Source organism: Aethalodelphis obliquidens, unplaced genomic scaffold, assembly GCF_003676395.1.
Source record: "Aethalodelphis obliquidens isolate GAN/ISIS:26980383/991018 unplaced genomic scaffold, ASM367639v1 scaffold42, whole genome shotgun sequence".
Classification (NCBI taxonomy): domain Eukaryota; kingdom Metazoa; phylum Chordata; class Mammalia; order Artiodactyla; family Delphinidae; genus Aethalodelphis; species Aethalodelphis obliquidens.
The window spans coordinates 16,679,790-16,705,081 of record NW_020837986.1 but is presented as its reverse complement, the minus strand read 5'-3'; the positions used below and the strand labels follow the sequence as shown (position 1 = coordinate 16,705,081).

The following is a 25,292-nucleotide window of genomic DNA, read 5'->3' as shown; positions in this document are numbered from 1 at the left end:
TTTTCCACTCAGCAAAACTTCCTCAGATGCATCCAAGTTGTATCAATAGTTTGTTTCTTCTTATTGCTGAGCATTACTCCATGATATGTATGTAGCACAGTGTGTTTAACCATTCACCTGTTGAGAAATACTTGGGTTGTTTCCAGTTGGGGCTATTATGAATGAAGCTAAATATTGCTGCTGTACAGGTGCTATAAACATTGGTATACAGGTGTTTGTATGAACATCAGTTTTCATTTCTCTGGGATAAATGCCCAGGAATACAATTGCTGCGTTAAGTATAGTAAGTGCCAAACTATTTTCCAGACTGGCTGTGCCATCTTATCAGCAATGCATGCATGATCCAATTTCTCTGCATTCTCTCTAGCATTTGGTGTTATCACTATTTTAAATTTTAGCCATTTGATAGGTGTGTAGTGATATCTCATTCTCACTGTGGGGTGGTTTTTTTTTGGCTATGCCTCGTGGCTTGTGGGATCTCAGTTCCCTGACCAGGGATTGAACCGGGGCCCTCGGCAGTGGAAGGGTGGAGTCCTACCCACTGGACCACCAAGGAATTCCCTCTGATTGTGGGTTTTGTTTTTTTTTTAATGAAGATGTTTACAATAGTTTATTTTAGGTTATTTCCAATTTTTCACCAGTTTAAAAAATTGACCAACTCAATGAAACCTTGTGAATACAATGTTCTCATTGTGGTTTTCATTTTTTTAATGGCTTTTAATACTGAACATCTTTCATGTGGTTATCTGCCATACTTATATCCTCTTCGATAAAATGTCTCTTCATATCTTTTGTCCATTTTCTAATTGGATTGTTTATTTTTTTAATGTTGAGTTTTGAGAATTCTTTTTATATTCTAGATGCAAGTCCTCTGTCAGAAATATTTTTCCAAATATTTTCTCCCAGTATATAGCTTATCTTGTTTTTTTCTTTTTTTAAAATTAATTAATTAATTAACTAATTTACGGCTGCACTGGGTCTTTGCTGCTGCACGCGGGCTTTCTCTAGTTCCAGCGAGCAAGGGCTACTCTTGCGGTGTGCGGGCTTCTCATTGTAGTGGCTTCTCTTGTTGTGGAGCACGGGCTCTAGGCACGCAGGCTTCAGTAGCTGTGACACGTGGGCTCAGTAGTTGTGGCTCACAGGCTCTAGAGCGCAGGTTCAGTAGTTGTGGTGCATGGGCTTAGCTGCTCCGCGGCATGCGGGATCTTCCTGGACCAGGGCTCGAACCTGTGTCCCCTGCATTAGCAGGCAGATTCTTAACCAATGCATCACCAGGGAAGCCTTATAGCTTGTTTTTTTTCATCCTCTTACCAGTGTCTTTCACAGAGCAAAAGCTTTTTTTTTTTTTTTGCAGTACGTGGGCCTCTCACCGTTGTGGCCTCTCCTGTTGCGGAGCACAGGCTCCGGACGCGCAGGCTCAGCGGCCATGGCTCACGGGCCTAGCCGCTCCGCAGCATGTGGGACCTTCCCAGACCGGGGCATGAACCCGCGTCCCCTGCATCGGCAGGCGGACTCTCAACCACTGCACCACCAGGGATGCCCCAAGCTTTTGATTTTGATGTGGGTAATTTATTAATTTTTTTCGATAGGTCATATTTTTGTTGTCAAATCTGAAAATCTTCTGCCTAGCTTGAGGATATGAAGATTTTCTCCTATTTTTTTCCTAAAAGTTTTAGTTTTGCATTTTACATTTAAACCTGTGATCCACATTGAATTAATTTTTGTGTAGGATGTGAGGTTTAGGTCAAAGTTCATTTACTTGCCTATGGTTGTCCAATTGTTATAGCATTATTTGTTGAAAAGGCTATCCTTCTTCCACTGAATTGACTGCATCTCTGTCAAAAAACAGTTGGATGTTTTTATGTGGTTCTATTTCTGGGTTCTTTATTCTGTTCCATTGATCTATGTGTCTATCTCTCCAACAATAACCACAATGTCTTGATTACCATAGCTAAATAGGAAGTATTATTAATATTTCATATAGCGATTCTTCCCACTTTATTCCTCTTTTCAAAACTGTTATAGCTAATCTAGAATCTTTGCATTTTATATAAATATTAGAATCAGCTTGTCATTGTCTAAAAAGAACCTTGCTTTTTACAAAAAATTTTATTTATTTTTTTATACAGCAGGCTCTTATTAGTCATCAATTTTATACACATCAGTGTATACATGTCAATCCCAATCGCCCAATTCATCACCCCCCCACCCCGCGGCTTTCCCCCCTTGGTGTCCTTACGTTTGTTCTCTACATCTGTGTCTCAATTTCTGCCCTGCAAACCGGTTCATCTGTACCGTTTTTCTAGGTTCCACATATATGCATTAATATACGATATTTGTTTTTCTCTTTCTGACTAACTTCGCTCTGTATGACAGTCTCTAGATCCATCCACGTCTCTACAAATGACCCAATTTCATTTTTTTAATGGCTGAGTAATATTTCATTGTATATATGTACCACATCTTCTTTATCCAGTCATCTGTCAATGGGCATTTAGGTTGCTTCCATGACCTGGCTATTGTAAATAGTGCTGCAATGAACATTGGGGTGCATGTGTCTTTTTGAATTGTGGTTTTCTCTGGGTATATGCCCAGTAGTGGGATTGCTGGATCATATGGTAATTCTATTTTTAGTTTTTTAAGGAACCTCCATACTGTTCTCCATAGTGGCTGTATCAGTTTACATTCCCACCAACAGTGCAAGAGGAGGTTCCCTTTTCTGCACACCCTCTCCAGCATTTGTTGTTTGTAGATTTTCGGATGATGCCCATTCTAACTGGTGTGAGGTGATACCTCATGGTAGTTTTGATTTGCATTTCTCTAATAATTAGTGATGCTGAGCAGCTTTTCATGTGCTTCTTGGCCATCTGTATGTCTTCTTTGGAGAAATGTCTATTTAGGTCTTCTGCCCATTTTTGGATTGGGTTGATTGTTTTTTTAATATTGAGCTGCATGAGCTGTTTATATATTTTGGACATTAATCCTTTGTCCGTTGATTCGTTTGCAAATATTTTCTCCCATTCTGAGGGTTGTCTTTTCGTCTTGTTTATGGTTTCCTTTGCTGTACAAAAGCTTTTAAGTTTCATTAGGTCCCATTTGTTTATTTTTGTTTTTATTTCAATTACTCTAGGAGGTGGATCAAAAAAGATCTTGCTGTGATTTATGTCAAAGAGTGTTCTGCGTATGTTTTCCTCTAAGAGTTTTATAGTGTCTGGTCTTACATTTAGGTCTCTAATCCATTTTGGTTTTATTTTTGTGTATGGTGTTAGGGAGTGTTCTAATTTCATTCTTTTACATGTAGCTGTCCAGTGTTCCCAGCACCACTTACTGAAGAGACTGTCTTTTCTCCATTGTATATCCTTGCCTCCTTTGTCATAGATTAGTTGACCATAGGTGCGTGGGTTTACCTCTGGGCTTTCGATCTTGTTCCATTGATCTATGTTTCTGTTTTTGTGCCAGTACCATATTGTCTTGATTACTGTAGGTTTGTATTATAGTCTGAAGTCAGGGAGTCTGATTCCTCCAGCTCCATTTTTTTCCCTCAAGACTGCTTTGGGTATTCTGGGTCTTTTGTGTCTCCATACAAATTTTAAGATTTTTTGTTCTAGTTCCATAAAAAATGTCACTGGTAATTTGATAGGGATTGCATTGAATCTGTAGATTGCTTTCAGTAGTATAGTCATTTGCACAATATTGATTCTTCCAATCCAAGAACATGGTATATCTCTCTATCTGTTGGTATCATTTTTAATTTCTTTCATCAGTGTCTTACAGTTTTCTGCATACAGGTCTTTTGTCTCCCTAGGTAGGTTTATTCCTAGGTATTTTATTCTTTTTGTTGCAATGGTAAATGGGAGTGTTTCCTTAATTTCTCTTTCAGATTTTTCTCATTAGTGTATAGGAATGCAAGAGATTTCTGTGCATTAATTTTGTATCCTGCAACTTTACCAAATTCATTGATTACCTCTAGTAGTTTTCTGGTGGCATCTTTAGGATTTTCTATTTACAGTATCATGTCATATGCAAACAGTGACAGTTTTACTTCTTCTTTTCCAATTTAGTATTCCTTTTTCTTCTCTGATTGCCGTGGCTAGGACTTCCAAAACTATGTTGAATAACAGCAGTGAGAGTGGACATCCTTGTCTTGTTCCTGATCTTAGAGGAAATGCTTTCAGTTTTTCACCATTGAGAATGATGTTTGCTGTGGGTTTTTCATATATGGCCTTTACTATGTTGAGGTAGGTTCCCTCTATGCCCACTTTGTGGAGAGTTTTTACCATATATCGGTGTTGAATTTTGTCAAAAGCTTTTTCTGCATCTATTGAGATGATCGTAAGGTTTTTATTCTTCAATTTGTTAATATGGTGTATCACATTGATTGATTTGCATATATTGAAGAATCCTTGCATCCCTGGCATAAATCCCACTTGGTCATGGTGTATGATCCTTTTAATGTGTTGTTGGATTCTGTTTGCTAGTATTTTGTTGAGAATTTTTGCATCTATATTCATCAGTGATATTGGTCTGTAATTTTCTCTTTTTGTAGTATCTTTGTCTGGTTTTGGTATCAGGGTGATGGTGGCCTCATAGAATGAGTTTGGGAGTGTTCCTTCCTCTGCAATTTTTTGGAAGAGTTTGAGAAGGATGGGTTTTAGCTCTTCTCTTAATGTTTGATAGAATTCACCTGTGAAGCCATCCGGTCCTGGACTTCTGTTTGTTGGAAAATTTTTTATCACAGTTTCAATTTCATTACTTGTGATTGGTCTGTTCATATTTTCTATTTCTTCCTGCTTCAGTCTTGGAAGGTTATACCTTTCTAAGAATTTGTCTATTTATTCCAGGTTGTCCATTTTATTGGCACAGAGTTGCTGGCAGTAGTCTCTTAGGATGCTTTGTATTTCTGCGTGTCTGTTGTAACTTCTCCTTTTTCATTTCTAATTTTACTGATCTGAGTCCTCTCCCTCTTTTTCTTGATGAGTCTTGCTAATGGTTTATCAATTTTGTTTATCTTCTCAAAGAACCAGCTTTTAGTTTTATTGATCTTTGCTATTGTTTTCTTTCTTTCTATTTCATTTATTTCTGCTCTGATCTTTATGATTTCTTTCCTTCTGCTAACTTTGGGTTTTGTTTGTTCTTCTTTCTCTAGTTCCTTTAGGTGTAAGGCTAGATTGTTTATTTGAAATTTTTCTTGTTTCTTGAGGTTGGCTTGTATAGCTATAAACTTCCCTCTTAGAACTGCTTTTGCTGCATCCCATAGGTTTTGGATTGTCGTGCTTTCATTGTCATTTGTCTCTAGGTAGTTTTTGACTTCCTGTTTGATTTCTTCAGTGATCTCGTGGTTATTTAGTAACGTAGTGTTTAGCCTCCATGTGTTTGTGTTTTTTACGTTTTTTTCCCCTGTAATTCATTTCTAATCTCATAGTGTTGTGGTCAGAAAAGATGCTTGATATGATTTCAATTTTCTTAAATTTACTGAGGCTTGATTTGTGACCCAAGATATGATCTACCCTGGAGAATGTTCCGTGTGCACTTGAGAAGAAAATGTAATCTGTTGTTTTTGGATGGAATGTCCTATAAATATCAATTAAATCTATCTGGTCTATTGTGTCATTTAAAGCTTCTGTTTATTTATTTTCATTTTGGATGATCTGTCCATTTGTGTAAGTGAGGTGTTAAAGTCCCCCACTATTATTGCGTTACTGTCCATTTCCTCTTTTACAGCTGTTAGCAGTTGCCTTATGTATTGAGGTGCTCCTATGCTAGGTGCATATATATTTATAATTGTTATATCTTCTTCTTGGATTGATCCCTTGATCATTATGTAGTGTCCTTCCTTGTGTCTTGTAACATTCGTTAATTTAAAGTCTATTTTATCTGATATGAGTATTGCTACTCCAGCTTTCTTTTGATTTCCATTGGCATGGAATATCTTTTTCCATCCCCTCACTTTCAGTCTGTATGTGTCCCTAGGTCTGAAGTGGGTCTCTTGTAGACAGCATATATATGGGTCTTGCTTTTGTATCCATTCAGCAAGGCTGTGTCTTTTGGTTGGAGCATCTAATCCATTCACGTTTAAGGTAATTATCAATATGTATGTTCCTATTACCATTTTCTTAATTGCGTTGGGTTTGTTTTTGTAGGTCCTTTTCTTCTCTTGTGTTTCCCACTTAGAGAAGTTCCTTTAGCATTTGTTGTAGAGCTCGTTTGGTAGTGCTGAATTCTCTTAGCTTTTGCTTGTCTTTAAAGCTTTTGATTTCTCCATCGAATCTGAATGAGATCCTTGCTGGGTAGAGTAATCTTGGTTGTAGGTTCTTCCCTTTCATCACTTTAAGTATATATGCCACTCTCTTCTGGCTTGTAGAGTTTCTGCTGAGAAATCAGCTGTTAATCTTATGGGAGTTCCGTTGTATGTTATTTGTTGTTTTTCCCTTGCTGCTTTCAATAATTTCTCTTTGTCTTTAATTTTTGTCAATTTGATTACTACGTGCCTCAGTGTGTTTCTCCTTGGGTTTATCCTGTATGGGACTCGTTGCGCTTCCTGGACTTGGGTGGCTATTTCCTTTCCCATGTTAAGGAAGGTTTCAACTATAATCTCTTCAAATATTTTCTCTGGTCCTTTCTCTCTCTCTTTTCCTTCTGGCACCCCTATAATGTGAATGTTGTTGAGTTTAATGTTGTCCCAGAGGTCTCTTAGGCTGTCTTCATTCCTTTTCATTCTTTTTTCTTTATTTTGTTCTGCAGCAGTGAATTCCACCATTCTGTCTTCCAGGTCACTTATCTGTTCTTCTGCCTCAGTTATTCTGCTATTGATTCCTTCTAGTCTAGTTTTCATTTCAGTTATTGTATTGTTCATCTCTGTTTGTTTGTTCTTTAATTTTTTTAGGTCTTTGTTAAACATTTCTTGCATCTTCTCGATCTTTGCCTCCATTCTTTTTCCGAGGTCCTGGATCATCTTCACTATCATTATTCTGAATTCATTTTCTTGAAGGTTGCCTATCTCCATTTTATTTAGTTGTTTTTCTGGGGTTTTATCTTGTTCCTTCATCTGGTACATAGCCCTCTGCCTTTTCATCTTGTCTATCTTTCTGTGAATGTGGTTTTTGTTCCACAGGCTGCAGGATTGTAGTTCTTCTTGCTTTTGCTGTTTGCCCTCTGGTCTGTTTTTTTAAAGTTTAAAAAATTGGGGCAAATATATATTAAGATAAAATTTACCATTTTAACCATTTTTAAGTATATGATTCAATACACTTAAGCACAGATGCTGCCAAGATTAGAAAAGAGGACAGTGTGAACAACTTTGTGTCAATGCATTTGAAAACATATGAAATAAATTAACATCTAGAAAAAATTATCTTAAGTAATGCAAACAGAGAGAGAATATCCAAAACATCCCGTAACTATTAAAGAAGTTGAATCAGCAATTAAAAAAGAAAAGAAAACTCCACAAATAAAACACCAGAATCAAATGATTTTACAACAGGGATCTATCAAGTATGCAAGGTTCATATATTCATATAATTCTAATCTTATATAACGTCTTTCAGAAGTGAGAAAGAGAGATAACTCCTCAATTTATAAATAAAGGTTAGTTTAACTTTGATATAAAAACCATAACAAAGACAGGAAAGGAAAATTACCGGACTTTCTCACTCATGAGATAGATACAAAATTCTAACCAATATATTAGAAACTGAGTCCAGCAACAGATAAAGTAAAAAATCATATATCATGCCAAGTCAGGTTTATTCCAGGAATGCAAATAATTTCCAGGGTCCTGGCTTATGCAATAGGACAAATGGTGGTGCCATTCACTAGAAAGGAAGCAGAGGGTTTGGGGCTAAGATCACAAGAATAACTAACTCCCTGAGTACAGGGAGCCTGTGAATGTCCAGGTAGAGATGCCTAGGCAGCAACTAAGAACACTGGTCTGGAGTTCAAGTGTAAGCAGGGCTGAAGACAGAGTACTGAGAATCAAAAGTACAGAAGTAGTACAATAAGTCTTACAAGTGGGATAAAGACAGAGGAGAACCATGGCCTGAATCTCAGACAACCTCAGTGTTTAAGGAAGAAGATTCCTTAAAAAGACAGGCCAGAGAATCAGGGAAAGGACCAGGAAGGCAGGAAAGATGCTGACTCAAATCATGCAATGAGAAGGAGAAGGGGACTAAAGAATTCAGTCACTGGAGTCCACCGTGGCAGTCAGCTTCAGGACGTGGTGAAGGAGGAAGGTAGACTGTTGCGGGGTGATGGGTGAATGGATAAGAGGAAACAAACAGGGAGTGTGGTCAATGCGTACAAGAAGGCTAGCTGGGAAGGGAAGCAGAGAGTGTGCAAGAACAAAGGAAGAAGCAGATTAGAGGATAAACAAATCTGTGGACCATCTAAATAGAAAAAGAGGGTGGTGAGAAAAAAATACAACACAGAGCCTGTCCTCCACATTCCAGAAAGGAAAAGAGTCACTGACTGTTCTTTAGTTACAGTCCCAAGGCATGAACACATACCCACCAGAACAAGATTTCAAGCCCATCCCAAATGATCAGTGGTGACTTGCTTCACTTGATCACACTACTGAAAGTTGGCAAGCAGCCAGAGCCCCAGTCTAGTGACCACGTTTCCACGGCTAAAGGTGAACCAGTCGTTCCTAAGTCCACCCTTAGACACAGATGTAGAGAACAAACGTATGGACACCAAAGGGGGGAAAAGGGTGGTGGTGGTGGTGGGATGAATTGGGAGATTGGGATTGACATATATACACTAATATGTATAAAATAGATAACTAATAAGAACCTGCTGTATAAAAAATAAATTAAATTAAACAAATAAACAAAAGTCCACCCTTCCCGGAACTCCACACCTTTACCCAAAATGAAGGGGGTTAAAGCAGAAAGTACTGAGGCAAGGCCTCAAAGACATAGTGGCAGATGATTATAAAGAGCATAAATGGGGCCATGGGTCAAGCCTGGATAAGAGGGAGTGCACTGGTCCCCTGGGAACAGAGAAAAGGGGCAGGTTGATAGCAGCAGTGGCTGCAGCAGGCAACACGAACCCTTAGACCTACCCTTTCAGGTCACACGTACAAAGAATCTGAGTCATGGAGAGGCTACAGGAATTGTACAAGAGCAAGCCAGGGCTCAAACCTGCATCTGTCTGACTATAAGGCCTAAACCCTTAAGGTGACCTTATACTGTCCTCCACTGTGTCCCCATTACCCTCCATCCTATGCTCCTTTAAGACCTGATAGCATTTTGGGGATCTTCTCATATGGCACTTTCCATACGCCAGCTTTCACTGGTTATGTGTGTTTGCTTCATTTATATGCACCTTACTCATTCCAGAATTGAAGCTCTTTGTGTAGCTCTACAGGCTTTTTAGTGACAAGTCCTTAATGAAGAAATAAATACAGTTGTAATTGCCAAATCTGTTATATATCACTTGCTTTCAAAAGTGCTTACAGGGACTTCCCTGGTGGCACAGTGGTTAAGAATCCACCTGCCAATGCAGGGGACACGGGTTCGATCCCTGGTCCAGGAATATCCCACATGCCGCGGAGCAACAACTACATGCGCCACAACTACTGAGCCTGTGCTCTAGAGCCCACAAGCCACAACTACTGAGCCCACGTGCCACAATTACTGAAGCCCACGCACCTAGACCCTGTGCCCCGGAACGAGAAGCCACTTCAGTGAGAAGCACCGCAACAAAGAGTAGCCCCCGCTCGCTGCAACTAGAGAAAGCCCGTGTGCAGCAACAAATACCCAACTCAGCCAAAAATAAATAAATAAAAATAAATTTATTTAAAAAGTGCTTATAAATTTCCTTCATAAGTGATTTAAGGCAGCCCCACTACAATCTTCTTTTATGGTATGTGCTCAGCACTCCTTTACCACAGATATTACAAAGGTAAAACAATATTAATATTGTACATTTCGTTTACCGCAAGTTACAGATTAGTGAATTTAGTTTCACTACAGACATTTCACCATCTTTGCAAGTATGAGACTAAAAAGCACTTCTTACCTGAATTTTGATGGGCCAGGTGAAATTACTGACATAAACAAAGAAAGTGATATTTGGGTGGTTGCGAAAATCAAACTTCTCATTAGAGAAACTATCTTTGTACTCCTTAATGTTTGTTTTTGAAACAACAGGCATCTCTTCTCCAGCCTGGGTTCCAGCTGTTAGGAAGAAAAGAATGAAATAAAGAGACTTTTTAGGGGACCGAATCTGCCCTCACTAATAATAATGATAATAGCATTTATTAAACACTATGTTCCAGAAACGGCCTTTAAGAGCTCGATTTCATTTAATTGTGACAACTATTATCCTCATTTACACATCAGAAAACTCAGGTTCAGGAAAAATAAGTAACTTGGCTCAGGTCACATAGCCAGGAAGTAGAGTTGGGATTTGAAGCTGGGAGGGCTGATACACAAGCCTATGCCCTTAACCCAGATGACTTTACCAGGATCCCCTACAACTCCTCCCACAGAAACAGGCTACATGTGGCTTTGAAAATCCAGATACCACTAGAATCCTATTAACAAGCAATGGCATTCATTCTGCCCACAACACTTCACTTGCTTTGCACTGCCCCCTTAAAGCTGTTTGGCAGTGCTCTAGATCCCCCATACCAGGGACACGGATTCAGCCCTCACTTTTTAACTAGCAGTGACCGCAAGTCTCAACAGCAGCAGGGAGGAAGGAGCTCTAGGGGTCACTCAGTCCCTTCTGCTACCAGCTACAACTGACTCTAAATCCCCCCAATCTGATATAAACCTATCCTATTCCCAGGCAGTCCTTCAACATTCCACATTGTCCCTCAGCCAGGAATTCTAGTGTTTATAAAGATTCATGAAATAGGCTTTTCCCATGTCTGAGTTAAATCCTGTGACTGAAGCCAGATTGGCTGGTCCTCATTGAGACTGTCATTGTAAATCAATCACATACTCAGGGATGCCACCTTTCTCCAAACAAAGGCTTTGATAATTCAGACTTTTTCTTAAAGACCTCTCCTCACTGCAAGTTTCTGAACCTTTTCTGAATTCTACACAATCTTTTAAGATATGATGAACACAAAGTGATGTGCAAAGTAATGTTTTTATTTTGTTTCAGTCTAACTGATTGTGTTTTGACCAAAAAACAGTATTGTGATAGTAATAATGATGATGAAACATAATTACCATTTGATGAGAATATCCCATGTTTCTAGCACTTACACTGAGTACTTCATTTATTATCTCATTTAATTCTCAGAACATTCTACACGGCTGTTTTTATTATCCCATTTCATACCTGCGGAAACTAGCTCAGAAAACAAGTAACAGGGAGAATTCAAATCTAGGTCTGCTGAGCTACATTCTTAACCACTACATCAGGGCCACCCTTTCTTTCTTTAGATTTTCTGCTCAGAGGATCTTTAGTAAATCACTGTAAGATAAACAAGACAGCAAAAGCTGTGCTCTTAGAGTTTTATTTAATTCCCAAAGTACATTTTCCCCTGTACCTACTAAAATCTCATTCTATTAAAAATGTTTCCTTTTCTTGAAACTGAGTCAATTGCATTTTTCACTTCTGAAGCATGGATGGAGATGATGATGGCAGCACCACAGCAGAGGCTGCAGCAATGGTATTAATGGTGGTAGTAGGGCAGGGGTCGTGAGCATGTACTGATCTTGATACCATGGCAGGCACTGACAGGTATAGCCAAATTTAATCTACAGTATAAGTATTATTACCTTCTCTTTAAGATGAATAACCCTAAGGGTCTAGAGATAGATTTTAGAAACTTGCTCAAGGTCTTCCAGCTAATAAGTGGCAAAAGTGGGTTTCAAACCCATCTGTCTGTCTCCAGAGCCCCTTTTCTCAACTCTTTCTCAATCAATTATCTCCACTCGGAAGGTCTTCTCTAGGTATGTCTTTACCTGAGAAGCTGGCAGCCCAGGTGATGTTGAGGTTGAAGTTTTTGGAGGCATTGATGAACATGTCCAAATCCCTATTTTGCTAATGAGATGTACAAATAATTAGAAAATGAATTACTGTAACAGTTTCCTGATTTTAAAAGAAAGCAGTAGTTAAATTTTACTACTCTCAACTTTCTTAATTACAAAAAGATACTTTAATGTCTTAAGAGAAACTCATGCTTATAGAACAGCAAAATTTCTAACCTTAACATAAGCAATATACCCCAAACAAATTTCATTTCCCTCCCATAAAAGTATATGGGATTTAGGGACTTCCCTGGTGGCACACTGGTTAAGACTTTGTGCTCCCAATGCAGGGGCCCCGTGTTTGATCCCTGGTCAGGGAACTAGATCCTACATGCATGCCGCAACTAAGAGTTCTCATGCCACAACTAAGGAGCCCGCCTGCCATAACCAAGACCCAGTGCAACCAAATAAATAAATTAGTTGAATTAAAAAAAAAGTAAATGGATTTAATGCTTTATCAAATGCCTAACTCCATGAAAAAGTATCTTTTAAAAAGACCCTCACCAGAGCACAGTGACCTACATCCCGTGACCTATGTTAGGGAATCAGCCTCTTAAGGATCCTCTGGGCAGCCCTGTCCAAATGTCTGAAGAGTAAAACACCTGGTCAAGTGTCTCAATTTATATTAACTTATAAATCAAACCTATGTACTTCTGAACCCATAGATTATATACAGTGTAAAGTTCTCCAAAATGGAAGTGGTTTTTTTTTGTTTGTTTGTTTGTTTGTTTGCAGTACACGGGCCTCTTACTGTTGTGGCCTCTCCCATCATGGAGCACAGGCTCCGGACGCGCAGGCTCAGCGGCCATGGCTCATAGGCCCAGCCGCTCTGCGGCATGTGGGATCTTCCCGGACCGGGGCACAAACCCCTGCATTGGCAGGTGGACTCTCAACCACTGCACCACCAGGGAAGCCCAATGGAAGTGGTTTTTAAGGAATAGCACATAAAGCTGAAATAAACTAAATTTAAAAACTTTAAATTGTCTTCATCCATGATTAAGAACATTTTTCTCTCACTAAAAATATTATTTCAAGAGAAATATGACAGAATATGTCTTATTACCTTTGAAAACTTTGTATACCACTTAGAGATACAGCAGTTTGAAGAGCTAGTTTAATTTATTGTGACTCTCGGTTTTAATGACTGAAAAAGGTATCTCTGAGGAATGTGTTGGGCCAGCTGGAAGAAGAGCACTGTCAGTAGTGTTGGGTAAATCATGATACTAATTTTTAGTTTTCCCTGAAATTTGGCTAATAAATCTCTTTCTTGGGGTCAAAAAATTGTTTTTCCAAATGAGTCAGATGTTGCATTTTATATTTTTGAATCCAATCCTGCTGAAATTCTTCACATTGAAAGATTTTAAAAACAGGTTAGAAAATTAAGATTTTAAAGAGCATTCTTTTGATAGTTTTTACAGCACAAAAATTACAACAATAGAAGCATTTCCAAACAGCTATTTCCAAAACGTGATCTCCAAACCAGAAGTTTCTCTCATAAAGCAGTTACCTTCTCATTTATTGATAAGGCCTCACCATCCTCTTAAAGGGACAGCTCAAGTGTTTATTTATTTATTGAGCTGCGTCACGGCACGTGGGATCTTAGTTCCCTGATCAAGGATCGAACCCGTGCCCCCTGCAGTGGAAGCATGGAGTCCTAAACACTGGACCGCCAGGGAATTCCCTATTTTTTAATGTTTGCTGGTAGCACATTACTAGCAATTACTTCTTTCCCTGGAAAGGATTAATAACCTTGAAATCTTGATGCTTTTGTAAAAGACAGGACACATACATTGTGTAACTATTAAATATTCTGTCATAAGAGAAACAAGGCAGTAAATAAATTTCATGTGTGGTACTTTTGCTATAGCCTTATCCTAAAAAATTTAAAAAAAATTCTGGTCAGTACAGCCACTGAAATGATATACCAACACAATTTTTCCACAAAACATTTTCATTGAAAGTCATTTATTATTTTTACTTAAAAAGCTATTCACTCATGAGAATGTATCTTCTCTAGTACATCTCTTCTTAATTTTATCATTGAAGTGGAATACAAAAAACAAATCTTACTTTCATTTAATTGTGAATATCCCACACTGGACTTCATTTTACTACTGATTTATTTATTTCTTAAATTTAGCAGTGCTTGTTGATAACATCTGTTATCAAAGGAATGCACTTTGGCTTATTATCATATTGTTTTCCATGTATTATTTGTTACATTTATTGTAATTTTTGTTTTGTTTTGTTTTTTTGCGGTATGCGGGCCTCTCACTGTTGTGGCCTCTCCCGTTGCGGAGCACAGGCTCCGGATGCGCAGGCTCAGCAGCCATGGCTCATAGGCCCAGCCGCTCCGCGGCATGTAGGATCTTCCCAGACCGGGACACGAACCCGTGTCCCCTGCATTGGCAGGCGGACTCTCAACCACTGCGCCATCAGGGAAGCCCCATTCATTGTATTTTTGTAATGGTAAATGGCTTTGTGTATGTTGATGAGAAATAAGAAACCTCCAAGGAGGCCCCTAAATAATTTACCATTAGGTTTAGTAAAATTTCATTATGTACCAGAGTAGGTATTAAATGACTTTATATTTCACTGAAGAAATCATATAGGTGCGTGTTCATATTCTAGATGCTTTACTTTTAAATGTCATACTGTGTTGGCTCCCTTTTACCTCTAGGTAATACCTTATGGCAGGTTGGGGTTTACCATTAACAACAGTAGATATAAAAATACATTTCAAATAGTTACCTTAGTAATTTCAATTATTTCTGGCTTACTTCTTCACTGTTTTTACCTCCTAATGAGGATAGGAACTCATTCTAGGAGCATAAATGTCACCTGTCTGGCATCACTGGTATTAATTTCCATTCTGAGAGAGTAAATCTCGGTTCTGACACTGCCCCCCTAACAGGGAAGTTCCCCTTGCAGTCTCCTTTCCTTTCCTGTATGGGGCTGTGATGGGCTGATGGGCAAACCAAGTATGTGTGGAGTCAGTGTCACTCTGTATATCAGATCATGGTAAATCTTAACAACATGGGGCTTCCCTGGTGGCGCAGTGGTTGAGAGTCCGCCTGCCGATGCAGGGGACACGGGTTTGTGCCCCAGTCCGGGAAGATCCCATATGCCGCGGAGCGGCTAGGCCCGTGAGCCATGGCCGCTGAGCCTGCCCGTCTGGAGCCTGTGCTCTGCAACAGGAGAGGCCATAATAGTGAGAGGCCCGCATACTGCAAAAAAAGAAAAAAAAATCTTAACAACATGGTAAATCTTACCTTTTAAATACAAAGGAGATAAATGTAGATTCTAACATTTCTTTCCTGTACCTCTAAACATCATCCTGTGGACTCCACTTCTGGAGACCGCTGCTAAGGCAGTGCTTCTATCCATAGTGACCAAGAAAAAGTTCCACACAAATTCAAAACAAAGTAAGAAGACTTTTAAATCTTACTTCATCAGGTGTAGCCACAAAATTGATGGCTGTGTAATAGCGGTCATCTTCCTGGGATAGGCTAAAGGTGAACTGATAGTCAATAAGAAGAGTATCTATGGAAAGAAAGAAATGTGTATTTAACAACTGAAACAAAACAAAACAGAATAGGTCTCTAGAGATACAGATTGATTTTCTCATAAACATTCAACAGCCAGGAAAGCACTTTTGGCAAAGTCTGTGGGTAATGTCATTTTGTTTGAGTTAACCCACCAAAACCTCCTTGTATCATCACCCTGGTTGAGATTTTAGGCTCCAAGCTAACTTACCTAGAAATATTAATTGAGCATCTATTTATGCTTAAGGATACAAAGCTATAAATTAATGGTATAAAAGAAACCAAGACTCCAAGTAAAAATGGTTGATTTCAGGTTTGGGGCAAGGAATATGTGCCTCAGTTATCTTATTCTAGAAAGCAAGAAAGCATTCAAAGACTAATGTAATGTAGCAAAAGAACATAGCTTGAAAAAGAGCCTACTGGCTAAAGATGGTATAATTTAATTCTAAGAAGTACTGCACAATTCAACAACCCGATTTAAAAATGGGCAAAGACTTGAATAGATAGTTCTCCAAAGAAGATATACAAATGGCCAATAAGCACATGAAAAGGTGCTCAACATCAATGATCATTAGGGAAATACAAATCAAAACCACAATGAGATAACACATCACCTGTAGTAGGATGGCTACCACCGAAAAAAGTGTTGGTGAGGATGTGGAGAAATTGGAACCCTTGTGCACTGCTGGTGGGAATGGTGCAGCTGCTGTGAAAAACAGTATGGCAGTTCCTCAAAAAATTAAAATAGAATTACCAAATGATCCAGCAATTCCACTTCTGAGTATATACCAAAAGAACTGAAAGTAGGATCCTGAAGGGCTATTTGTACAACCATGTTCATAGCAGCCAAAGAGATCATAGCCCAATGGTGGAAGCAAACCAAGTGTCCATCAACAGACGAATGGATAAACAAAATATGGTATATACATTCAATGGAATATCACTCAGTCTTAAAGAGAAAGGAAATTGTGACACATGCTACAACATGAATGAACCTTGAGGACATTATGCTAAATGAAATAAATGGATCACAAAAAGACAAATACTATATATTTCCACTTATATGAAGTACCTAGAATAGTCAAATTCATATAGACAAAGTAGAATGGTGGTTGTTAGAGGGTAGGGGAAGAGGGAAATGGGGAGTTGTTGGTAAGTTTATTTTTAACTGTTCAAAAAACTGCCAAATGATTTTCCAAAGTGGAAAACCATTTTATATTCCCACAAAAAATTTAAAAGGGTTTCACTTTCTCCACATCATTGCTAAAACTTGGTATTGGCTTTTATTTTTCAAGATAGAGAAATATAAGGTACCAGATTACAAAAAATTAATTGATATGGTTTCAGGTTTCACATTATAAACTAACCTTTTTTTTTTTGGCTGTACGTGGGCCTCTCACTGTTGTGGCCTCTCCCGTTGTGGAGCACAGGCTCTGGACGCGCAGGCCCAGCCGCTCCGCGGCATGTGGGATCTTCCCGGACCAGGCCACGAACCCGTGTCCCCTGCATCGGCAGGCGAACTCTCAACCACTGCGCCACCAGGGAAGCCCTAAACTAACCTTTAAGATATGACCAGTTGCCTGGCTTTGATATGGTATCAAAGGATAATACCCAGTTACCTGAAAAGGTTATTAAAACACTCCATCCATTTCTAACTATATGTCTGGTGGGGCCAGGTTTTTTTTGTGTGTGCTTTAACCAAAGAGACATAGTGCAACAGATTGAATGCAGAAGCATATATGAGAATCCAGTTGTCTTTTATTAAGCCACTGTATTGGCTTTTGATTCTAGTCATTCTAGGGGTGTATCTCACTGTGTGTTTGGTTTTTTTTTTTGGCTGCGTTGGGTCTTTGTTGCTGCGTGCGGGCTTTCTCTAGTTGTGGCTAGCGGGGGCTACTCTTCGTTGCGGTGCATGGGCTTCTCATTGCAGTGGCTTCTTTTGTTGCAGAGCACGGGCTCTAGGCAGGCGGGCTTCAGTAGCTGTGGTGCGTGAGCTCAGTAGTTGTGGCTCACGGGCTCTAGAGCACAGGCTCAGTAGTTGTGGCACATGGCCTTAGCTGCTCAGCGGCATGTAGGATCTTCCCGGACGAGGGCTCGAACCCGTGTCCCCTGAATTGGCAGGTGGATTCTTAACTGCTGCGCCACCAGGAAAGCCCCCTCATTGTGTTTTTTTTTTTTAATTTATTTAATTTATTTACTTTTGGCTGCATTGGGTCTTCGTTGCTGTGCGTGGGCTCTCTCCAGTTGCAGCGAGCGGGGGCCACTCTCCGTTGCAGTGCACGGGCCTCTCGTTGCGGTGGCCTCTCCCGTTGCAGAGCACGGGCTCCAGGAGCGCGGGCCTCAGTAGTTGTGACACGCGGGCTCAGTAGTTGTGGCTCGTTGGGCTCCAGAGCGCAGGCTCAGCAGTTGTGGCGCATGGGCCTAGTTGCTCCGCGGCATGTGGGATCTTCCCGGACCAGGGCTCGAACCCGTGTCCCCTGCGCTGGCAGGCGGACTCTCAACCACTGCGCCACCAGGGAAGCCCCCTCATTGTGGTTTTAATACACATATCCCAAATGTCTAATAATGTTACACATTTCTTCAAGTGCTTATTGGCAATTCGTCTATCTTCTTTGGTGAAATGTCTATTCAAATCTTTGTCTGTTTTTAACTGAAATTGTCCCCTTATCCAGTTGTAAGAGTTCTTTATATATTCTAAATATAAACTCTTAATCAAAGATACGCTTTGTAAACATTTTCCTTAGTCTGTAGCTGGTTGTTTACTTTTTTTAAAATTAATTAATTTATTTAATTTTGGCTGCGTTGGGTCTTCATTGCTGCGCGTGAGCTTTCTCTAGTTGTGGAGTGGGGCCTACTCTTCGTTGCCGTGTGTGGGCTTCTCACTGTGGTGGCTTCTCTTGTTGTGGAGCAAGGGCTCTAGATGCGTGGGCTTCAGTAGTTGTGGCATGCAAGCTCAGCAGTTGTGGCTCGCGGGCTCTAGAGCACAGGCTCAGTAGTGGCGCATGGGCTTAGTTGCTCCATGGCATGTGGGATCTTCCCAGACCAAGGATTGAACCCGTGTTCCCTGAACTGGCAGGCAGATTCTTAACCACTGCACCACCAGGGAAGTCCCTTGTTTTTTACTTTTTAAACAGTATTTTTTAAAAACAAAAGTTTTAAATTTTGATAAGTCCCAATAAATGAGTTTTTCTTTTATGAATTGTGCTTTTCGTATCACATCTAAGAACCTTCCCATATACAAGGTCATGAAGTTTTTCTCTTGTTTTTTTCTAGAAAAACACATTTATAGGTTCTAGCTGGACATGAATTTTGAGTGGACATTATTTTACCCAGAAAAGCCAGTATATAATTATAACAGAATGTGAAAACATTAGCTCATTTTCCTTTGGTTCCATAATCTGACCTAGTATGTGGATTCTCCTACAGGAAGAAAATGCATTTACCCATAAGGACCTGGTCACCTTTCCAGATTTACTGTTCACTGTAAGTTAATCACTAGATATTTTATTTTACATATTAGTTCCTAGAGAGGTGGTTAACACAAATCAGTTTCAGAGGGAATAACTTCAACTATATTTTAAGAATTCTGTGTTTGATCGATCCTGAAATATGACATACAATGACCCCAACCACATAATGGCAAATGAAATAAGGTTTCAAGAGAATATAAATTAGGAAAGCCAGAGACGTATATCTCTGTACTCTTCCCTGATATCTGCTATGGACATACTGATATAAACCATAACCAGAATTAAAGCAGCCTAAAATAGTTTACATATGTATTAAATTTAATAGACTGTAACACATCAAATTAGGCGACACTTCTATGGGTGGTTACTATATTCCTATAGCACTTATCATTCTCAAACCATGTTAAAGAAAATAATGTTTTACTGAACTACTTTGCTTCTAGACAAATGAGAACTGCAAAAACACTTACAGTAACATGTTCCTTTGAGAGGGTTTCCTTGGTATCGATTTTCTACTTCACATCTAGGGGGAAACAAAATGAAGATTATTTTCTGTTGTTACTTAAAACAGAATCAACATTCACTTTAAAATCAAGTAGATCTTTTTATATAAACTACCAGTTTTTGAGTCAGTACAATTACATTCTTCACTGTTACTCAAATCAGATGGACTAACAAGACTTTGCGTTCATTTTCAATGCTGACTGCCCAGCAGTTCACACCACCACCAACTGATAAACATTTGCCAAAGCACATGAGATAAATTCAAATAAAATAAAATTTAGATCCTATTATCACAAAAAACACATGTTCACTTTTGTATGGACTAAATATTCTTCTACAAGTGCAGTTAAAACATTTTTCAAATTGACTTACCTGTGGTTAGTTGCTAATAAAGTAATTAAGTTTTTATCCATTTTGGAATGTGTGGGTGTGGATGAGACTGTGGCAAAGGCAAACTGTTTAGAAGAGATTATGCCAAAAGATGTAAATGGTGGCTAAGTGGAAGAACGGCTATCTTACATGTGTTTTTCTCCTAGGGCCATCTAGCTGTCTGTTTTTATTACTGCAATAAAATCAGAGCTGTTACTGAAAAAAAAAAAAAAACATTTTTCATATATTCATTTTTCACTTTTCCTGGATGAATTGAACCTGTTCTTTAAATACAAGTGAGAGAAGGCTAAAAACCAAGAATCACTTAAAAAATAAAAAACCAAAAACAACCCTTGGACATGGTTCATCAGTCTGGAGAAAAAAATAAGTTCTAGTAAAAAAGAATTATTAATTTCCTCATAAATATCATTTATGAACATCAGTAAAACCCAGGCTCCCACTTTACAAAGTGATTCAGGCAGGCACAATAGCTATGAACTGTGAGGAAAGGAGGGGAAAGCTTGGGTCAAGTACTTTTGCCAGATAAATAATACAAGGATGTTGTGTCTTTTTATCTAGAGTGATTATCAGCACTTGTTTATATTTAAAATTTCCTAAAGAGAAAGTCTTTCACTAGACCTACACTTCATTTCTTTGTTGTATACCATTAACTGAAGGCAGGGGTGATTAATTTTGCTCTATTACATTTTTCTATTTAAAGGAACCTAGATTTAAAAATTAAATTTAGAGCTTATTTTATGAGGTTTTCTGGTGAGGGAGAGAGAAACTGGGGAATAATCTCTCTTGTTTCAACTCACCAGGACACTAAAAACAATTACCACTAGCCTCACTATTGATAGATGGGGAAAATGAGGCTTAACACCTCATTTTAAGTGATTTGCCTCAACAGCACCCTACTCAGTGGAGGCACAGCCAGGGCTGAATCCCCACATCTGCCTGATGCTGTTTGCATCCTCATGGATGGGAACTCCAAACTCTTCCCCGAAACATGTTTGACATACTTCACCAAGGAAAATGCTAGAACAGGGAGGGTGTTTAAAGGCAAGATGACCTCTCTACTATTAGACAACCAAAATGCCAAATAAAATACTGTCCTGGAATACCAGCTCTTCTAACTCTATCTTTTAGGAAAATCTCCTGACATGACAAAAATCAAGTCGTTACTGAAGTTAAAAGACTAATCCAAGTCAGAAAGCAAGGAACTGTCAGTGTCACTCAAACATAAAATTGTGATTTAAAGAGCCATTAAGGAATTACTGCTAAACTGACAAACTTCCCAGTACGAAGGGTGACTAAATTACACCTATCTGAAGTAGAAAGGGCAAAATTTCAAATCAGTCAACTTGGGGATCCCTCAGAGCCCACGGCAACAAGGCCCAGAGAAAAAAGGGTGGCTCTTGGGGTTCAGGCAGTTTCACAGCCCCTCGGCCCTCCCTGATGAGGTGTGGCCTGTGGCAGGAGTCCCGGGAGTGTGGTACTCACAGCTGGCACTCGTCCCCCTTGACACCCTTGGTGGTGCAGAAGCACTTGCCCGTGTTGGTATTGCACAGCGACGCGTGCCCATTGCACTTGCATGCTGGGGAGAAGGAAAAGGAAAGCAGGTGGTCACAACTGGCTTAAAAGATTACCACTATTAGAGACTTTCCCTAAAACAAATAACATTATCTCAACTGGATTCAACAGGAAAGGCAGGTAAAATAAATGCATTCATTTAAGGGGTACAATTCTTGTTTTTTAGCTAGTGATTTATCTCAAATAATGTCAAGGCAACAGTAAAGAAGCCAAAGTCACAGGCCAGGAGGAAAGAGAAATGTCAGTGTCTGCTGCCAATGAGGTCATCCCTCTGCAATAGACTTTGCAAACATCTTTGCAATAGACTCTGTTTTTCACTATCACCATTCTCTCATTCACTCAATAAACATTTCTGAAGCATCTCCAGTATGGCACACAGACTAAGTCCCCGTCCTCAGAAACCTCTGAGTGATGACTGTCCTCTGGGGGGAGGGTTGGTCTGGCTAAGCTCTGCCTTAGCTGAGGAGACTTCTCCACAATGGCCACGCTTCTGAGGCAGGATTCCAACGGCAGGTCAGTGTTTCAGCGGCCCTCTAGGATTCACACCCTTGTCTGCCTTCTTCTTCCTTAACAGCAAATGACTCTTTTCATCTCCCTCATCTAGCCACCAACACATCTCCACCTTCTTTCATCCAACACATAGGTGTGAGCTATGACAAACTTTATACTCCAGGTGAAATAAATGAATCCTTTTGCTCAATACCTTTTCACTCTACAAACTGTTTTTCTGTGAATAAATTAGAAGTATTAGGCTGGAGATAGGTGTACTTTTAAAAGAAATCCGGTGGGGAAAAAAAATCCAAAGAAACCTATGAATAGAATAGTGCAGTGGGGAAGAAAATTTATGCTGGAGTAAGAAACACTAGCGTTCAACTCTGGGCTCTACTGAGGATGGAGAGAGGTGCAGTGTGTTAACAAAAGCAAAGGCCTAAAGTTCAGTTTGCCTGAGTTTGAATTCAGGTCCCTCCACTTAGCTCCCTTTCTAAGTCAGCCTCCTCATCCATGTGACAGGGATAATAACAGTGCCTATCCTGTAGGGTTTTGGGGAGGATTAAATGAGATAACACATGAATAAAACACAGTAAGCATTCAAAAAATCATCGCTGTTATCCATAGCTTAAGGACTATACAATTCTAAGAAGAAAACATTAAAGACTTGGTGTCACTCACAGTATTTTTAAATCATGCTTTCTATTATGGATTGCGACTCTGAAAAATAAAGCTACCTCTGAGTTCTGAACAACTGTACTCGGGCCCCACAGATGCCACAGAGGAGAATGTAATTTTTCTAAGATGAGAGCTGAAGATATGGGGACGATGGTACCCTCACAGTGGCACAACCAGGCCCAACAGCTAAAGTCACACATCCTGGATATGGTTCTCAGCATGGCCAAATCTCAGTGAGACCCTGGGCAGGCTACTTGATCCTGGGGATAATAAAAGCAGCACTGTCTCAGGTAGCTACCAGCACAATGCCTTGTATATACTCACCACTCAATAATGTCAGGTACTCTGATTTCTGTCTAATGGATGAAATCTATTCACAAAGAGTGAAAAAAGTTTTACTTAATACCTTTTAATCTGAGCAAGAAATTTTACTTAAGAGTGGTAAGAAAGGACATCAGAAGAGTAATAATAATTGCTCACATCTACCTGTTATGTCCTGCTGACTGCTTTCATTTCAACAACCACCCTACTATCCCCATTTTACAGATGAAGGAACTAAACCCCAGAGAGGTTCCACTAGGACACTAACTCTCTTCTGGATGCTCTGGGGTCAGATTCTCAAGAACCATGCTAAGGAGTTTGGAGGTGGGATGTGACGAGTAGGTAGAGATTTTCCTTTCTTATTTATTCTCCTACTCAGACCTGATGGGTCTTTCCACTATAAACTAGAACAAACCAAAAAGTAGTTTATTGGTATCACTTGTCATTTTAAAAAATATAATTTGTGTACTAACAATAAAGTGTCCTACTACTTACAGGAATCTATTTGACATGTATGGGGAAACATGGGACTACTTAAATCTTTAAAAATAGTAGAAGTATTGAGGAGTCCAGCTCCTGGTTAAAAACCTACATGTGATTTTTGAGGCCGAACCATAGACAATGACAATGACTTTCCCTGGTGGGCCATACCAGGAAAACTGCCCTCCCCACACCAGCCTGGGTGGAAGTCTCTGAGGGGGGCTGAGTCAAGGTCTCAGGTCACCTGGCCAGCCACTCTCTTTCACATATTTGCATTCCTAGCTCAGGAATCTTCATTCCTAGGTCTCTTTATCTGAAGCCTTGGGCAGAGGTCTTCTTCAGTCACCTCTGCTGAGTTTCCATATGGAGGAGGAGGGGAACCTCAAAGAGGCTTTACCCACTCAGTCCCAGGTACTTTTCCACTCTTAGTCCTTCCCCTTCACCCTCCCTCCCGACCCCAGGGGCCATAAAAGGCTTTTTGCTGGGCCTTTTGGTTCAGGGCTCCCTTAACAACAAGTTTTCCCTGAAGCCTATGCTGATCCACTTGACGCTCAACCAGAGCACCATTCCAGGAGGGATAGTGGAACAAGGGGAGTCAGTGCTTTCTCCAGTGTAAGCCTCTTGCTTATACCATCAGAGTAAGTGATTAAAGGCTTAACTTCCTCATTTTTTTCTTTTTAATATTTATTTATTTGGCTGCGCTGGGTCTTAGTTGTGGCATGCAGGATCTTCGTTGCCTCACAGGGGATCTTTAGTTGTGGCATGCAGGCTCATGTTGCGGCATGTGGGATCTAGTTCCTTAACCAAGGATCAAACCCGGGCCCCCTGCATTGAGCGTGCAATCTTAACCACTGGACCACCAGGGAAGTCCTTCATTTTTGACTAGTTGCTTTAATGGCTACTCTGACACCAGGCAGCTCTGCTCTTTCTCCCCCAACTCAGCTGAGCTCCTGACAAGTATAACTTAAGAAATGCAATATCTGAAACCAAGTGGCTTTTTTCCTCCAAGATATACAAGTCAAACAGATGCATTATGTGCCACCTGGTTTGCAATCAGTAACCCTGAAAAATTTGACTTACGTTGACATTTTCCCCCATTGGTCGGATCACCATAGAAGCCAGATATGCAGGTCTCACAATGCTTGCCCGTGGTCAGGTTTTCACACTTCTCACAGATACTCTGATTAATGCATTTGCTGTGGCCATTGCACTGGCAAGCTGAAAGAAAGAATTTTAAGGGGCTTTTCCTATGGTAGAGCTGGGTGGAGTACGTTCCACAAGATTTATTTGCAACTATCTAAGTTCCTTATTGCTTCTAAATAATCATCAAAACTACTAAAAACTAGTTTGAGAAATAAGATCAAAACATCAAAAAAGAGCTAATTCAGGAAAATCAGAAATATACCAAGCAAGGTGAAAGTCCAGAGCCATTAAAAAAAAAGTTTTTGTTGTTATTAATTGTAAAAATAATATATGCTCATGATAGTAAATTTGAAAAATACAAGGAAAGGGAAAAAAAATCATATACAATTTCACCACCCAGAGATCACTGTCCACATTTGGATCCTTCCTTCCAATATTTTTTTCTATACAGTTTTACACAGTTGTGTTCATATTAATATTCAATTTTGATTTTTTAAAATGTAGATCACAATTATTTTACCACATTATTTTACCTATCATAAACAAAACTTTAAATGGCAGAATGATTTCTATGAAGCCAAACAGTCACTTAACCATTACATTTTGATATTTAGTTTGCTTTCAATTTTTCATTTTTAGAAAAATAACCATGTTTATATGTAAACATTTCTATAAGTGGAATTACTGATTCCTGATGCATACAGGAGTTTACA

The 25,292-nt window shown here is 39.5% G+C and overlaps 1 protein-coding gene across 4 annotated transcripts in view; it reads right to left on the bottom strand.

The window, feature by feature from the left end:
- The window catches only part of ATRN (attractin), a 175,890-nt gene that overhangs the window by 50,725 nt on the left and 99,873 nt on the right, over positions 1 to 25,292 (bottom strand). For all 4 annotated transcript variants that reach the window (XR_003427214.1, XM_027078799.1, XM_027078800.1 and 1 more), the window contains exons 19-24: positions 24,517 to 24,654; positions 21,379 to 21,472; positions 19,473 to 19,525; positions 15,436 to 15,530; positions 11,922 to 12,000; positions 10,018 to 10,175 (exon numbers count right to left, since the gene is read on the bottom strand). Coding sequence is in view for 3 of the 4 variants with exons in the window: in XM_027078799.1 (XP_026934600.1) it covers positions 10,018 to 10,175; positions 11,922 to 12,000; positions 15,436 to 15,530; positions 19,473 to 19,525; positions 21,379 to 21,472; positions 24,517 to 24,654 (617 nt within the window). In the remaining variant the exon portion in view is untranslated. The remainder of the gene's footprint in view (positions 1 to 10,017; positions 10,176 to 11,921; positions 12,001 to 15,435; positions 15,531 to 19,472; positions 19,526 to 21,378; positions 21,473 to 24,516; positions 24,655 to 25,292) is intronic.